The 15,948-nt window shown below is 34.2% G+C and overlaps 2 protein-coding genes across 5 annotated transcripts; both read left to right on the forward strand.

Annotated features, from left to right (window-relative positions):
- Window positions 1-622: 622 nt before the first annotated feature.
- Window positions 623-9,080, forward strand: LOC142529844 (uncharacterized). Of its 4 annotated transcripts, XM_075635504.1 has the most exons (7): window positions 5,834-6,047; window positions 6,154-6,213; window positions 6,306-6,626; window positions 6,703-6,915; window positions 7,320-7,412; window positions 8,504-8,620; window positions 8,710-9,080. In XM_075635504.1, the coding sequence occupies exons 2-7, from the start codon at window positions 6,163-6,165 to the stop codon at window positions 8,995-8,997; spliced, it is 1,083 nt and encodes a 360-aa protein (XP_075491619.1). In that variant the 5' UTR covers window positions 5,834-6,047; window positions 6,154-6,162; the 3' UTR covers window positions 8,998-9,080. The 4 variants fall into 4 exon arrangements, with proteins under 4 accessions (XP_075491618.1, XP_075491620.1, XP_075491617.1 ...); XM_075635503.1 differs by lacking the exons at window positions 5,834-6,047; window positions 6,154-6,213; window positions 6,306-6,626; ... (2 more) ...; window positions 8,504-8,620; window positions 8,710-9,080 and adding exons at window positions 623-797; window positions 989-1,052; window positions 2,428-4,455; XM_075635505.1 differs by lacking the exons at window positions 5,834-6,047; window positions 6,154-6,213; window positions 6,306-6,626; ... (2 more) ...; window positions 8,504-8,620; window positions 8,710-9,080 and adding exons at window positions 818-1,052; window positions 2,696-4,455.
- Window positions 4,459-6,007, forward strand: LOC142528415 (uncharacterized). The gene is made up of 4 exons (XM_075633463.1): window positions 4,459-4,822; window positions 4,924-5,205; window positions 5,295-5,747; window positions 5,815-6,007. Exons 1-4 carry the CDS (start codon window positions 4,542-4,544, stop codon window positions 6,005-6,007), a joined length of 1,209 nt encoding a protein of 402 aa, XP_075489578.1. The 5' UTR covers window positions 4,459-4,541.
- Window positions 9,081-15,948: the final 6,868 nt, after the last annotated feature.

Raw genomic sequence — 15,948 nt, forward strand, 5'->3', positions numbered from 1 at the left:
TTGTTTGGCTTGGATCTTGATCAATTTTTCTGTGTGCAAGTGAAGTGTGTGACTGGTATTTCGCATGTGTGTTTGAATGAAATTATTACTTGTATTACGATGGATTCAAATCTACCTCAATATGGTTTCTGTCAAAATCCAGCTCAAATCCGTTACTCAAATTTGAGACCTATAATCCAAACTCAATCTAAGGGTGTATTTGCATTAAGTTCAAAAACCAGATTTGGACCAGCTTCCAAGCTTGGATCAAATTAGGAATTGTGCCTACTCACGCAGATTTGTTCGTCTTTTATGATTTATCATTTTATAAAATACATAACATTTTAATTAAAAACTTATGTTTAAGTTTTAATTCATCATTTGTGTTTATATTCAATATAAACGTAGATACCATATGTATGCTTCGATATTTGTTGAAAATTTGGACACACACACACACACACACACACACACACACACACATATATATATATATATATATTGTATAGATAAATACTTTAAGATTGTCCTTTATGCTTGAGATAAGGAGCAAACATTCTGCCTTTGTTGGTTCCATCACTGTGCTTAGTAGTGTACCAAGCAACAAGGCCTTTGATCAGTAGCTGCAGAATTTGACATGACTTCTTTTCTCTTACTTTTATATCCATGTATATCAGTGGATGAACTTTCCTGATGATTGTTGAGAATTATGCTTGGAGCTGTATGTTTAAATTCCGTTGGCATTTTTCTACCGAATTTGCTGTATCATAGGTTCGACAAAAAATTGAAATGGACAACAAGAAAAATCTTGCTGGCAGGTTGTTCGGAGGTTTTATATGCTATATGGGAAGATTTCTTTCTTTTACTTCTACCGGTGGGATTGAATCCTCTTTCCGTTATTGTTTGTTACCAGCTTTAATTTGCGTTTAAAGATATTGCAATTGTTTGATATTGTAAGCTATTTTAACTATTGCAATAGTTAAAAAGACATTGTTTGCTTGCATTATAGTTCTAGTTCAACTCGTGGCAGCGCATAAGATCAACGGGAACAAGCTGCTCTCCCAGAAACACAGGTTCCATTCTTATTTATTGCTTACTTTTCGCTGATTTATGATTATTTAATTAACTTTTGTGGTGTAAATGAAATTTATTATAGTAAAAGAGAAAAAATCACTATAAGAAAAATGGTTTTTTGCGGCACGACATTAACGGCGTGCATTAAACCCTTTTTTTCAGATAAAAGAAAGTCAACTTTACGGGGCCTATCTTTAATTAAAATATATAAGTTGAATTGCAAATGTAGATGTCACATTTTCATGGAAACCTAATTGTGTCCTAAAATCTTAATTAAAGGCTAGAATTTGTCGATTCGTATTGGTTGGAGGTTGGAAAGGTCACAATAAGCACCCAACTCAGATTACTTTATAGTTCTAAATGTTGAACTTTTTCATAAATAGAAAATTTCAAAAACTTTTATGTTTGGTTTCTGAGATGGAGTTGTGTACCTGTATATGATTTGGATTTGGAAATTTTTGCATTAAGTTCTTTTAGAAAGCCTAGAGGGTTCTTTGCTTCTTATGAATTAATAAACATATATCAAATTCAACCAAATTATTCAAAATTTATTTCAAAGCAGCTAGTAATGTCTTTGGTGGCATAATTGATGCCAAGATTCTGAATATTCCCTTGGATAAATTTTGTTTGGTTTCAAAAGGCAGTATAAAACAAGAAACTTGTTACACATCTTTCACGTTATCTTTTCACATTTTTCTCTATATTTTACCGTTAAATTATTGTTTAGTCTTGATGATGTAACTTCCGATACCAAAAGGAACTAAGTTATTACTCTCGTGTCCAGCTCGGAGATCGTTTGCAAAACCTTTTAATGTTTTTATAATTGATCGAAATTGACAAATCCATGAAAAATTGGGCCCAATTCACAGCATATTAGTGTATATTTGAGCTTTATTAGAATATGAAATAGTTCTAAAGAGATGGCCAAAAAGTAAAGCATGGTCTAAAGATATTTGCTTTACATCTTCCACTTCAAAAAGAAAGATAAATATGTGATCCTTCTTTCTTTACATTGAAAAGAGCTCTATTGTATTGCACTAAATAAAAAGAACCTCCTTAAAAGTCGAAAAAATCGACACCCTTCATGCATGGGAAAATGTGATCTTGGACTATGAATGAATGCCTTTTTGAAAAAGAGATTTATATATGCTTGTTTCATGTGGTTCATCTCTGTTGATGCCTTAATTTTTTTAAAAAAAAATTGACAAAGTGAAACTTTAGTTGGTTGAAAAAAATAGATTTCCTAATCATAAAAGCATGCACTTCCCATCCCCTGTCTCCACAACCTATGGGCCAATTAATTTTCTCATTTTCTCATTTTATTTATGAAGTAATGAAAATTATTTGACGTCATATATTAATTTGAATGTTAAGGTTCGGGTCATTTACGAAATGGATAAAGAATGGATTCATTTGCCTTCAAGACTTCTACCCGAGTATGAAGAAGGGGTTCAAAAATTTCTTGCACAAGCCAAGGACTATGCCAAAACACGTGACGTAATATTATGTCCTTGCATACGTTGTAAAAATAAGAAGTATATGACATTTGACAAAGTGTATGAGCACTTAATATTCAAGGGGTTCGATCCTTCTTACACGATTTGGTTCTTCCATGGTGAAACTGATACCTCACACTTTGAAGGTGAAGGTAGTTTAGGAGGAGTTCAAGAAGCGGATGATGAAAGTAGAGAGGCATTTCACTTATATAGGGATGCATTTGTCTCAGATGAAAAGGTTGGACACACTACGTCTGACGCAAGAGATTATGAGTTTACTGATTTATTAGAAGATGCAGAAACTCCTCTCTTCCCTGGATGTACGACTTATACAAAGTTGTCAGCATCTGTCACATTATACAATTACAAGTCTACCAATGGTCACACTGACAGTAGTTTCAATGAGCTCCTTAAGATCTTAGGTGACATGCTTCCAGAAAAAACCACACTTCCACAAAGTGTTTACTCGATGAAAAAGTTGTTGAAACCATTTGATTTAGGATATGAGAAGATTCATGCTTGCCCAAACGATTGTTGTCTATTTAGAAAGGAGCTCAAAGAATTAGACTCATGTCCAAAGTGTGGTTCCTCAAGATGGAAGGTGGACAAAGTTACCTTAAAAGTTCGTAAAGGAGTTCCTGAAAAGGTGCTAAGGTATTTTCCTGTGATACCAAGATTTAAAAGGATGTTTAAATCAGAAGAAATGGCCGAAGATTTGATTTGGCACTCTAACCACAAAAGTCAAGATCATATGATGCGTCATCCAGTTGATTCAGTAGCTTGGGATACAATAAATCACAAGTGGCCTGCTTTTGCATCAGATCCTAGAAATCTTCGTCTTGGTCTTGCAACAGATGGATTCAACCCTTTTGGTGACCTTAGTTCTAGATATAGTTGTTGGCCGGTTATCTTGGTCAATTTCAATCGTCCTCCATTGAAGTGCATGTCGAAAGAAAATCTTATGTTAACTTTACTAATACCAGGTCCAAAGCAACCAGGAAATGATATAGATGTGTACTTGGAACCTCTTGTGGAAGATTTGAAGGAGTTGTGGGACATAGGTGTGGAGGCATTTGATGCATTTAGCAAGTCAATGTTCAATATGAAGGCTATCTTGAAGTGGACAATCAATGATTTTACAGCTTATGGAAACCTAGCTGGATGTGTCACAAAAGGAAAATTCGGTTGCCCAATATGTGGTGAAGACGTTTGTTCTATGTGGCTTAAGTATAGTAGAAAGTTTTCATACTTAGGCCACCGAAAATTTCTTGCTCCTGATCATCCATTTCGTGAGAAAAAAAAGTGGTTTAATGGAAAAAAAGAGAGAAAAGGAAAACCGAGGGCTTTGACTGGTTTAGAAATTCTCAATGCGGTAAAAGTCATTGAAAATGACTGGGGGAAAAAAAAAAGAGTCAGAATATCAATAATGTAAAGAGAAAGAGAAAGACGCATGATAGTTCAAAAAATGTACAAAAATCAGATCAAATGTGGAAGAAGAAGTCAATTTTTTTCAGTTTGTCATACTGGAGTGTGAGTTATTTCGCACTATATTCGTCAAGTTTTATAAATTTGTTTTTTTGTTCATAAATTTTTATGAATCATGAACTAATACTATGAAATGTGTTAATTGTTATGTGCAGGGACTGCTGCTACGTCATAACTTAGATGTGATGCATGTTGAAAAGAATGTCTGCGAAAATATCATAGGCACATTGTTAAACGTGAAGAAAAAATCCAAAGATTGTGTGAATGCTCGCAAAGATTTGATACACTTAAACATTAGAAAAGAATTACATCCTCAAGAGAAAGGGGAAAATATGTATCACTTGCCTGCTGCACCTTACACATTGTCTAAAAAAGAGATGAATGTATTTTGCTCTAGATTGAAGAAAATAAAGTTACCCTGATGGCTATAGCTCAAATATTGGTAACTATGTTTCTTTAGAAGAGCATAAACTTATTGGGCTGAAATCTCATGATTGCCATGTTCTAATGCAACAATTGCTATCAGTAGCATTGAGAAGTCTTTTACCTAAAGGTCCACGTAGTGCTCTATTTCTATTGTGTGCATTTTACAATGAATTATGTCAAAGAGTGTTAGACAGGAACCGTTTAGAACAACTCGAGGAGAATATTGGTGAAACTCTATGCATGTTGGAAAGGTACTTTCCACCCGCTTTCTTCAATATCTCGGTTCATTTGACAATTCATTTAGCAAGAGAGGCTCGCTTGTGTGGGCCTGTCCAATTCCGTTGGATGTATCCATTTGAAAGGTAATAGATATTAATTTATTTTTAGACCAATATTATGTTATACAAATAATTTAAATTTGCTAAAAACACTAGTTTCATGTGAAATTTGTTTTTTTCTTTAGATTTATGAAAACACTTAAAGAGTATGTGAAGAACCGAGCAAGGCCAGAGGGTTGCATAGCTGAGTGTTACCTTGCAGAAGAACGAATGCGGTTTTGTAGTGCCTATATAAAAAAAGCGGCTGGTATTGGTATCCGTTCTAATCGGAATCAGGATTTGGACAATGGATTAGTGGAAGGTCGCCCAATTTCTCAAGGAAAAGAAAAAATTTTAGAAGACCATGTGTTGCAAGCTGCACATCGATATGTGTTGTTCAATACTGCTGAAGTTGAGCCTTACTTACAGTGAGTATAGTTAATTACATATCATATTAGCCTTTGTGTATTACATAATTCATATATTCTAATAATGACCCTTTAATGATTTTAAATAGGATGCACATTGAGGAGTTGAAACAAACAAATCGTCGTTTCTTAATTAATGAAACATTGTTACAGAAGCGACATATGGAAACATTTGCTCAATGGTTATCAAAACATGTTTTTGATAACTCATCAGACAGAATTCAATGGCTAGCACATGGTCCAAGAAAACATGTCGTATCTTATATGGGTTATATTATAAATGGATATCGATTCCACACAATTGATGTTGAAAGGTCGACACAAGATAGTGGTGTTTCGATTGAAGCAGATACTGTTTGTCAGTCTAGTGCGAATGATTATTCACATACCGTTGGAAGAGTATTATACTATGGAGTTATACGAGATATTGTTTTACTAGACTACTATTCTTTCAAAGTTCCTGTTTTTAGGTGTGATTGGGCAAATCATGAAACTGGAAATCAAAATGGAAGATGGTTTTACACTGATCAACTTACACCAAGGTCTAAGAACTTTTGAAGGTGATCCTTTCATTTTAGCATCACAAGCAAAACAAGTATTCTATTCTAGAGACAATGACGAATCAAACTGGTACGGGTTGCTGAAAGCGCCGCCTCGGGGTATGCATAACATGAATTTGCTTGAAGAGGAAGCCTATACATCATTCACACCTCTTGATGTGTCCACACTTGAGATTAACATCACTGAGAAAGAACCGTATGCGAGAAATGAGTGTGAGGGAATTGACGTGACTGATCCGTGATTGAAATTTTCGGTTGTAGAGTTTGTAGTTAATTTAAAAGGTTCCATTACACTTTATTTACTGTTGCAATATATTTGTCTGTTTTCTTATTATTTTCAGCGAATTATCATGTTATATTACATGTTTGACTATCTCTTCATATACAGCATTAAAAAATGAGCAGATTGGGCCAAAAACGCAGCAAGGTATCTGTAGGTGAAGTTCAGGTGATATTTTATTATTTTGTAGATTTTGGTTTATTTTAATTTTAATGATGTCTCAATTTTACATGATAATATCTCTTTGTGCTATTTTGTAGGAAAATATAGCAAATAAGCTATCGAGAGTGGACTCCAACACTCCACCTAATTCATCAGAATATTTGCGTGATAAAGACCTAGTTGATGACGCCAAAACTAATAAGAAAAAAAGACGAGGTCCATCAAAGTTTAATTTGGGTAGTGGCCAACAACACCCCAAAGATCTGGAACGTAATGAGTTTGGACAGGCAGTTGGAGATAATTCGGTCAAGTACGCCACTTTTCTAGGTTGCATGGTAAAAGAATTTGTGCCATACACATTAGATCGATGGAAAGACTTAGACGAGGAAATGAAGAATAAGATGTGGTGTTGTCTTCAGGTAATACTTATCACTGTTTTTTTATTCCTATTTTATTACAAAATGTAAAAATATTTTTATGCTTCTTAATGTGTAGTTGAACTATAAAGTTGAGGAGTGGGAGAAACATTCAATCTTTCAAAAGTTAGGTAAATTGTGGCGTGATAGAAAGTCCAAACTCCAAATAATTATACGAGAAGTTGATGATGGTCGAGTGGCTGGACGAGATCTTTGTCTTTTGAAGCCCGAATTTTTGGATCAAAACCAATGGGACTTGTTTGTAAAGAAGACACGATCATCACCATTTCAAGTAAGTATCAATTCATTCTTATGGATTTTTGACTGTTTGATACATGCATATAATTGTTATGGTTTTCGGGCTTAAATTTAATAATTCCAAGAAGTAACGAATCACACAATAGATAATGTTCTTCTTACTGCATCACTTGAGATTCTTGGTGAAACTTAAAATATTCTAACACATAACACCACTAGATTAATTGGTTGACTGGTGTAAAAGTTAACCTTTAATCCTTTATAGTTATTTTTCTCAACTGTCGCACTTATTTTTTCTGTATCATCTTAATTTTTCATTTTTCATTTTTCATTTATACCCATTATGTGACAATAATGCATTGAATCAATTCTTTAATTTTTAGCAATCATATGACTAATCAATTATATATGAATATGTTATATGTTTTTTATTTTCAGGAAAAGAGTGAAAAATTTAAGGCGATGAGAGGAAAGCAAATACACAACCACACAATGAGCAGGAGAGGTTATGCCCGTTTGGCTCACATCATGGTAATTGTTATTATTTGAAAAACCTTATGAAAAGTTCTTCTCTAAGTGTTTTTATTTTTAATTGTAATGATACTTTTTTTGAATTATGTTCCTAATGAATTTTCATATATTTCTATATGCTTCTTACTCAAGGAGAAAATAAGTTCTGCTGATACACCAATTACAAGAACAAAAGTATGGGTGGAAGGCCATAAAGAAGAAAAATGGACAACCTAGTGGTGAAGCTGTTGGAGAAAAAATGGTAAAAAAATTATTTCTGTAAAAAAAACTGATCAACTTGAATTCATTATTTTCTCAAAAATTATTTGTTTGTTCTATGCAGAAAGAAATAGAAGAATGTGCACCTGAATCTCAAAACACTACTAACATTGCTGAGGATGCAATTAGCCTTGTATTTGGGAAGGAAATTCGAGGTAGAGTGCGTGGAATAGGCTTTGGAGTTACACCTTCAAAAGTTGGAGCATCTTTGCAACAAAATGGAACTATTAAACAACTTCAAAGTATGATGCACAACCTTCAACAAGAAGTGCAACAAATGAGGTCCATTGTTTTCCAAAATATGAGGCAACAAAATGAGCAAGAACATGTTAGTAATTAAACAGCAATATATAAAATAATTTGTATTGATGTTGTTGAGAATTTTTGTTTAGTGACCTATGATTTTGTCTGGATCATTTTTTTGTTTTATTGTTGGGAAGAAAAAATGGTATAAGTTTCATTTAATTGTGAATCCATGTATTTGGCTACTGTGAGTAAGCTTCAAGAACTCCGTCTGTACTCAAGAATCCATGTATTTGGATCAAACTGCACCACAGAAGCACTCCATTTTTCATGCACCCAAGAACTATTACCATCGTGAATCGTATATTTCGCTTCCCCATTTGACCACTATTACAAAATATTCATCACAAAGTGTAAGCCATGTAAACAATGCAATCGAGAGGTTCTTAGCTTATCTCTTCTGTCATTGATTTGTACAGCACACATCGCTTCATTTATTTTCTTGGCTTACTCACAGTAGAAGTAATCTAATGGCTCTTACATTGGAGATTTGTTGTTTGAGATATTTTTTGCTTTATCTCAATATGTAGGTAGGTAGTGGTGGCAGTATTGGGATTGAGAATGATATTGGTAGCGGCTGTGATATCAATCGTCTCAAAAAAAGTGGTAATGCTGATAATGTGAACCAACATCAAGTTGCATCTCAGGTAATTATCTTAAAAGTTTGTGTTATCTAAACCACATTTGTTATAAAATAGATATGGCATAATTAATACTTTGTATTGTTTATATGCAGTCAAATTTAAAGAATGTGTGTCATGGAGATATCTCTGAAAATACTAAATGTAAGTTGCTTCATTGGTGTGGTGATGGAGTTGTTGCTGAAGGTCGAATTGCATCCACAGATCCAACTGTAAAAGTGCACCACGTTCCTCTTGGTGGATCTTGTTGGAAAGTTTGGGTTGATAGAGTTCTTGTGGAGCAGGTAGACTTAATTCGACCGAATTCTGAAATGATTTTTCTGGATGATGCAGTTGGAAGCACAGTAGCATGGTTTTCTAAATTTATCGTTTTGTGTGACTGATACAGATCTTATATTGGTTCTAGGGTTAGAGACACTATTGCATCAAACCATCATATTATTCAGTATTTTGTTTACTTTATCAAGTTTTTATGTTATCTTATTATTTTGTTTAATTCCGGTGATTGGTTGGATGTTGTGTGATAAATCTTTTGAGTTTCGATATTATTGTTTAAAATTTGGTTCATAATAATATAAATAACGTTAATGTGTTGCACGTTGTTGATAAACCAAATCGACAGCGTACAATAATATATCAATTATATCTTGCATTGCCCCTTATCAACAGCATGGTTGCTTTTAACCGCAGCGTGCAATACCCGCTGCCAATGAACCATCAACAGCATATTGCTGCACGCTGCCAATAAATCATCAACAGCATATTGCGCATGCCATTGATACTTTTAAATGCAGCGTGCAATGCACGCTGCCAATTGGTGAACATATCAACAGCATGTTTTGCGCACGCCATGGATACATTGAACCACGGCGTGCCTTGCATGCTGCGAATTGGTCAATATATCAACAGCATGTTTTGCACGACGTTGAAACTTTTAACCATAGCGTGCGGCGCACGCTGCCGAAAGATAACTATCAATAGCACACTCCGCACGCCGTTATTAGAGTCAACCGCAGCGTAAACTGCACGCTGCCAATAGTTTCAAACTTAACAGGGCTTTCAACTTTACAGCGTGCGTCGCAGCGTGCATGCCGCGGATACCTTTCCACGACGCATATTGCACGCCGCGGAAACCCACTTTTCTTGTAGTGCCTGGACTCATCTCCAAATACTATTACTCGACCTAGTCCGCTTGCTAGATTTATTTCCAACTGAAATCGTCGGTCAATTTTTTGGCATTTGTGTTTGATTTCACGTCACAACACTTAGCATGTGCTTAAATTTTTAATCCTCGAGCATGAAAATTTTTTTGGTTATTCTTTGATAAACTGCACTTGTGATTACATGACATACTAATTGATTTTCTAGAATTTTAATCACTCAAGAGATTGAATCACACCTAAAACTGATTGAGATGAGCTGTAGTTGTAGTCGAAGGATTTGAGCACAAGCTAGTTTTGTATCATATTTTGAGACATCATCTATGCACTTTAGGTCATACTTATATTAATTAATTGTGAATTGGCAAGAGGTGAGCTCATAAAAAATAAAAAATTGAAAAAAAAAAAAGAAAGAAAAGAAACAATCTAGAACTTGTCTAATTATCCTTCGAGGAGAAAATACGTTGGAGAATGACTTAGGGATGATTTAGGCGATCTTTAGACCGTTTGAGCCTTTCGAGGCTACTCAATGCATCATTTATATCCCTAGTATCTCATTTTGAGCCTATAAAAACCAAATGGATTGTGTCAAAGACATACAATTAGCCCCCATTCGTATTCCTTCAAAATCCCACATCAACTACCCAATTTTAGCTCATACACTATTCATCTACCTTAATTTTGAGAGAAATAAACCCCTTAAGCGCTTTAAAATTTTCAATAACTCTCATGTGTCGATAATTGATAAGAAAAATTGGAGCAGTTTGAAAAAAATCATGAAGAATGAGAAAGGAGTTGATGAAAAGATATATATAATTATAAAAGAAAAGGAGGAATAATGAATGTCGTATGATGTGGTGATTGAAAAAACTAAAAGAAAATGTTGTTGAAAAATGAAAAGAAAGCTGGAGGAAGAGAAAAAATATGGGAGAATATGAACGAAAGTAGATGGAAGATGAAAATGTTTGATGGATGAATGATGAAATTCAATAGGGGATGAAGATAAGAGATGAATGAGTGCGCTTGTATGACTAAAATTGTTTATTTTCTCTCATTTTGAATCTCCCTATCTTTATTGTAGCCGTGAGCCGTGGCCTAACATTATAAGCTTGAAAGACCTATTGACCGGGTCATATTCCTCTAACATTTAGTGAAGAAAGATATGAAAGACAAGCTTATGGAGAGTTTTTTTAAAAAAATTCAGAAGCTATGAGCATTCCTTGAACTAAAACACCTTTGAGGAATATGAGTTTTGACTTCCACACTACACACGTCTCATTATCTTGAGCTTTTCTAGTGAATGCTTGAGTTTTGAAGTTGCAACGAACTGTGAATTTTATGATTTTCAAAGTGTGGCCCTTTGATTGAGTATGTCGGAATTTGGAAGGTTGAAAAGTGTCGATTGTGTCAATTTTGTGGTGCATTATTGAATATTCCTCGGTTGTATTTTTATTCTATGATTTGTTCGAGGAGAAGTGTACAGAGAAGAAAAGGAGGAAGAAGAGAGAGAACGGAAGAAGAGAAGACGGAAGTGCAGGAAAGAAGGAAGAAGTGAACAGCAAAGAAGGAAGAGAACAGAGGACTACGTGGAAGAAGTGAACATCAGTCTACAATGAAGACATCAACAGGGAGGAAGACAGAGATAAAAGCATGAATAATTCCTCAACACACGCCAAAAATCACTGAGAATTCCTTTCACTCATACTTAATTTTGTTTTCTTCTATGAACTTAAATATGTGTTCTCACTTTTGTTTTGATTTTATGGAATAATTCTCTTAGACTAAGACTACGATAGGGCCAAACAATACTTTATTTGATATTTGTTTTATTTTCATTATATTATTTTTCTAGATTTTAATTATTGATTGTTGTTAGTTTAATATTTTTTGTTAATAGCCTGATCAACTATTTACATGTCTGTTGATTAATCACGAATCGGAAGATGATTGATTAAATATAGCAACAAAGACGTCATCAACACATGGTTAAACTGACTAGAATTCGGTTTCAGTGTGCGGTTTTAGGTGAAAACTGAAATTCCACGAAGATTTAATGCATGTAAATCTAATTAAATTCAATTAGAAATAATTGGATTGTTAGATTTAAATAGGTTTATTAACTCGAGGAATCGTTTAATAAATAAATTTAGGGATTTCACTATAATTGTCAAGAATTAAATAATTAATTGAATTTTAACATATGTCAACTTGGTAGAGTTTGGTACCGTTGTGTGTCTTAGTTATTTATTTGAATTTGAATCCATCATTGATATTTGAATCTCTCGTTTTTAGTTGAAATTATTTTATTTAATAGTTTAGATTAATAATTCATATATCATCTTTTTATTTATTTTGTCTAGTTTAAGTTAAGTGATAAAATTCTAATAATTAAATATTAGTCTCTGTGGGATTGATACTTGGACTCATCATCCATTTACTATAACTTGACATAGTCCGCTTGCTAGATTTATTCTCAACCGAAATCGTCGATCAGTCTTCAATCAATAAAATGGAAGGATCATATTTTTAAGTTTAAAAATATCATAATATTTTATAAAACACAAGATCATATTTTAAAATCGTTCATAAGCAGATAAAAAATACTTAAAAATATTAAACATAAAATTTCCCAATGATTTCCTCTAGTAAGATGGAAGGATCATATTTTCAAGTTTAAAAATATCATAATATTTTACAAAACACAAGATCATATTTTAAATCATTCATAAGCGGATAAAAAGACTTTAAAATATTAAACATAAACTTTCCCAACGTTTTCCTCTAGATTCACTCTACTAGAGAAGGTAATAAATATCTGTTCAACTCCTCAAACTGAATCATAAATATCTGACTTAACTCACCATGTTAGATCATAAGTATTTAGTTTTAGCCCACTGGACAAAGTCATAATTAAAATAAAACTTTGCACAATGAAAACCAGCTGTTAAAGAATCTTACGCAACAAAAGAGGGCCTCAAGAACTAGCATAACATTCCTAGAGAGAGTATTTGTGATATAAATATTTTTGTATGTAAGTGAATGAGAAGAATGATATGATATGATATTTAATATTATAAACAGGTTTTATATTTTGAGGCGGGCTTGGCCTGGGTAATGAGTTGGGCCCAAAAGGCTTGAGTTTTCACTCTCTTCTCCTTTCGACACATTATTAATTTCATTACAAAAACTCAATAGATTATCTCGCTAGTCAATTTTATGATATTAATATTTGATCTGATCCGACTCATAAATATATTGTCTTTAATGTCAAAAGTATTACTTTTTGTTACAAGTATTAGACCGGGTCGACCTGAATCACAGAGATAGATCAGTGAGACTGTCCCACGTCAGAGTTATTCTTATTTCACAAAAAAAGGAGCAAAAAGCATATTTCAAATCTCTAGAGACATAAACAAGAAAAAACGCATCACATTAAGTAATAATAAGTAGCAATCTGTTTATAAAACAAATGATTTTCTTTCTGATAAAAAACTACGCAATGGCGCATATGAAAACAAATTCAAGGTTCAAGTTCAAGCAAAAATTAAAGTAATAAAAGATTAATCCAATGAAACTCCTAATGGGCTTGCAAACTCCCACAAGGAATGTCAAACTTAAATATTTTTACAACCAAAATAATTAAAAAAAATCCAAAAACTGATAAGAAAACCTTGTCTGGTCAGAAACTGATCTCGTCTAGCCACTTTCCTGATCATCTAATCCATCCAAACTAAGACATGCCGCTTGAGAATGGGGTGTCCAACATAAAAATAAAGACATGAGAGAACTAATCCCCCAATATGAAAATAAGAGTATACAAACCTATATGAAACATGAGTATACAAGTATGCTCGGGTGATCAAAGATGTAAAGGCCCGTATTTCGTATTCATATTTTTGCGAAATTATTAAAAATTTTCTAAATAAATAATTATCTTGCCTCATTTATAAAATAATGTTGATAAGTGTTGATAAGTGTTGATAAGAATATTAGGTTGATAAGGTTGTTAGGATAAATAAAAAGTTTGTTTTTATCTTGCTATTTAAATTAGATTGGTATCTTATCATTAGGTGTGAGCTATTCTTTATATTCTGCAGAAACTTTGAGATTGTAATCAATTTTTACCGATTAATTCAGCTTTTGAAGCTTTGAATAAATATTTTATTGAAGGCGTTTATGCCTCTTCGTTTTTTTTCGTTTTTATTCCATCGGCCTTTATGGTATCAGAGCACAATTGAAGGCTTCTACCGATGGTTAAAACGGCATATTCCGGGAGCCATAACGCCTCCAGATCGGAAAATTCTTCCACGATCTCTGGACCAAACGCAATTCCTTTCCCTCATACCTTTGAATCTGCACCTCTTCAAATTACAAATCACAAACTAAACGGAAAAAACTTTCTTCAATGGTCTCGTTCCGTTCAATTGGTGATTCGAGGCAAAGGGAGAATTGGGTATCTTGATGGGTCCATTTCACCACCTTCTGCCACGGATCCCACCTATCAAAATTGGGATACTCAAAATTCAATGGTGATGACGTGGCTTATCAATTCGATGGAAGAATGTATCAGTGAAATATACCTCTTCCATCTCACTGCTAAGGATATTTGGGAATTGTGACTTTGGCGTACTCTGACCTTGAAGACTCCTCTCAAGTGTTTGAAATACGTAATCAAATTCGAAACTTGAAGCAAGGAGATGGTGTTGTCACTCAATACTTCAACACACTCAAAAAATTGTGGCATGAAATGGATCTATTCACTGTCTGTGACTGGAAAGATCCAGCCGATAGGATCTTGTATCGTGAGATGGTGGCAAGGAACGAGTTTATGACTTTCTCGCTGGGCTGGATCGAAGTTTAGACGAGGTTCGTGGGCGTATTTTAGGGATGAAGCCGTTACCATCAATCGATGAGGTTTTTGCAGAGGTTCGTAGAGAGGAGAACCGGAAAAGGGTGATGCTTCACACATTACCTTTCACTGAAAATTCGGCCCTCGCCACACGCACTTCAGAAAATCGTATTGATCCTAATATGAAGAATGGCAAACCTTGGTGTGAACATTGTGAAAAACCGTATCATGCTGTTGAAACTTGCTGGAAAATACACGGTAAATCGGCGAATTGGGTCCCAAACAAATTCAAAAACCGAGAAAAAAGGGGACTTCAAGCTTCAGCCAACTCGGATGTAGATGAAAACCAATCTGCAGCAGGCTTCTCGAAGACGCAAATGGAGCAACTCTGTAAATTCTTCTCTGATGCTACTAGATGTTCCAACTTGGCTAAGAAAGGTACCAAATTCACAGCCCTCAGTGACCTAACTACAAAAGGTGAGACTTGGATCATAGATTCTGGGGCGTCGGATCATATATCTTCCAGTAAGAGTTTGTTTTTATCATATATTCCCAGTACAAGTCACCAAAAGGTTAAAATTGCCGATGGATCATATACTCCTGTGCATGGTGTAGGAACTATTTTACTCAACCATTCGATTGTTCTTAAGGATGTTTTGCATGTTCCTAATTTGTCCTGCAATTTGTTGTCCATCAGCAAACTTACAAAGGATTTGAATTGTACTGTTAATTTCACATCATCTACTTGTATTTTTCAGGACCTGACCTCGGGGAAGAGGATTGGCAGTGCTAATGCAAACTCAGGTCTCTACTATTTTCGGGATGAATCTATCGTGAGTCACCATGTTCAAACAGCAGTTGGGAATTCTCCTCTTTCTCGCAAACAATACATATTATTGTTGCATTCCAGATTAGGACATCCAAATTTCTTGTATTTAAGACGGTTATTTCCTTATTTATTTCGAAATAATGACTCATTTCAATGTGAAATTTGTCAATTGGCAAAACATACACGTGTTCCTTTTCCTCCTAATTCATATAAATCATCTAAACCGTTTGCTCTAATTCATAGTGATATTTGGGGACCTTCTCGAGTATCTACTACTTCCAATCGGCGATGGTTTATTACTTTTACTGATGATCATACTCGTGTCTGTTGGGTGTATCTTTTAAGGGAAAAATCGGAGGTTGAACAAACCTTTCGAAACTTTTATTCCATGATCAAAACGCAATTTGATGCTACTATTCATATATTGCGTACAGATAATGGAACTGAATTTTTCAACTCCGTGCTTAACAAATTTTTAAGTGAGAATGGTCTCATT

This window comes from Primulina tabacum, chromosome 16 (genome assembly GCF_025594145.1).
Source record: "Primulina tabacum isolate GXHZ01 chromosome 16, ASM2559414v2, whole genome shotgun sequence".
NCBI classification, from domain to species: Eukaryota; Viridiplantae; Streptophyta; class Magnoliopsida; order Lamiales; family Gesneriaceae; genus Primulina; species Primulina tabacum.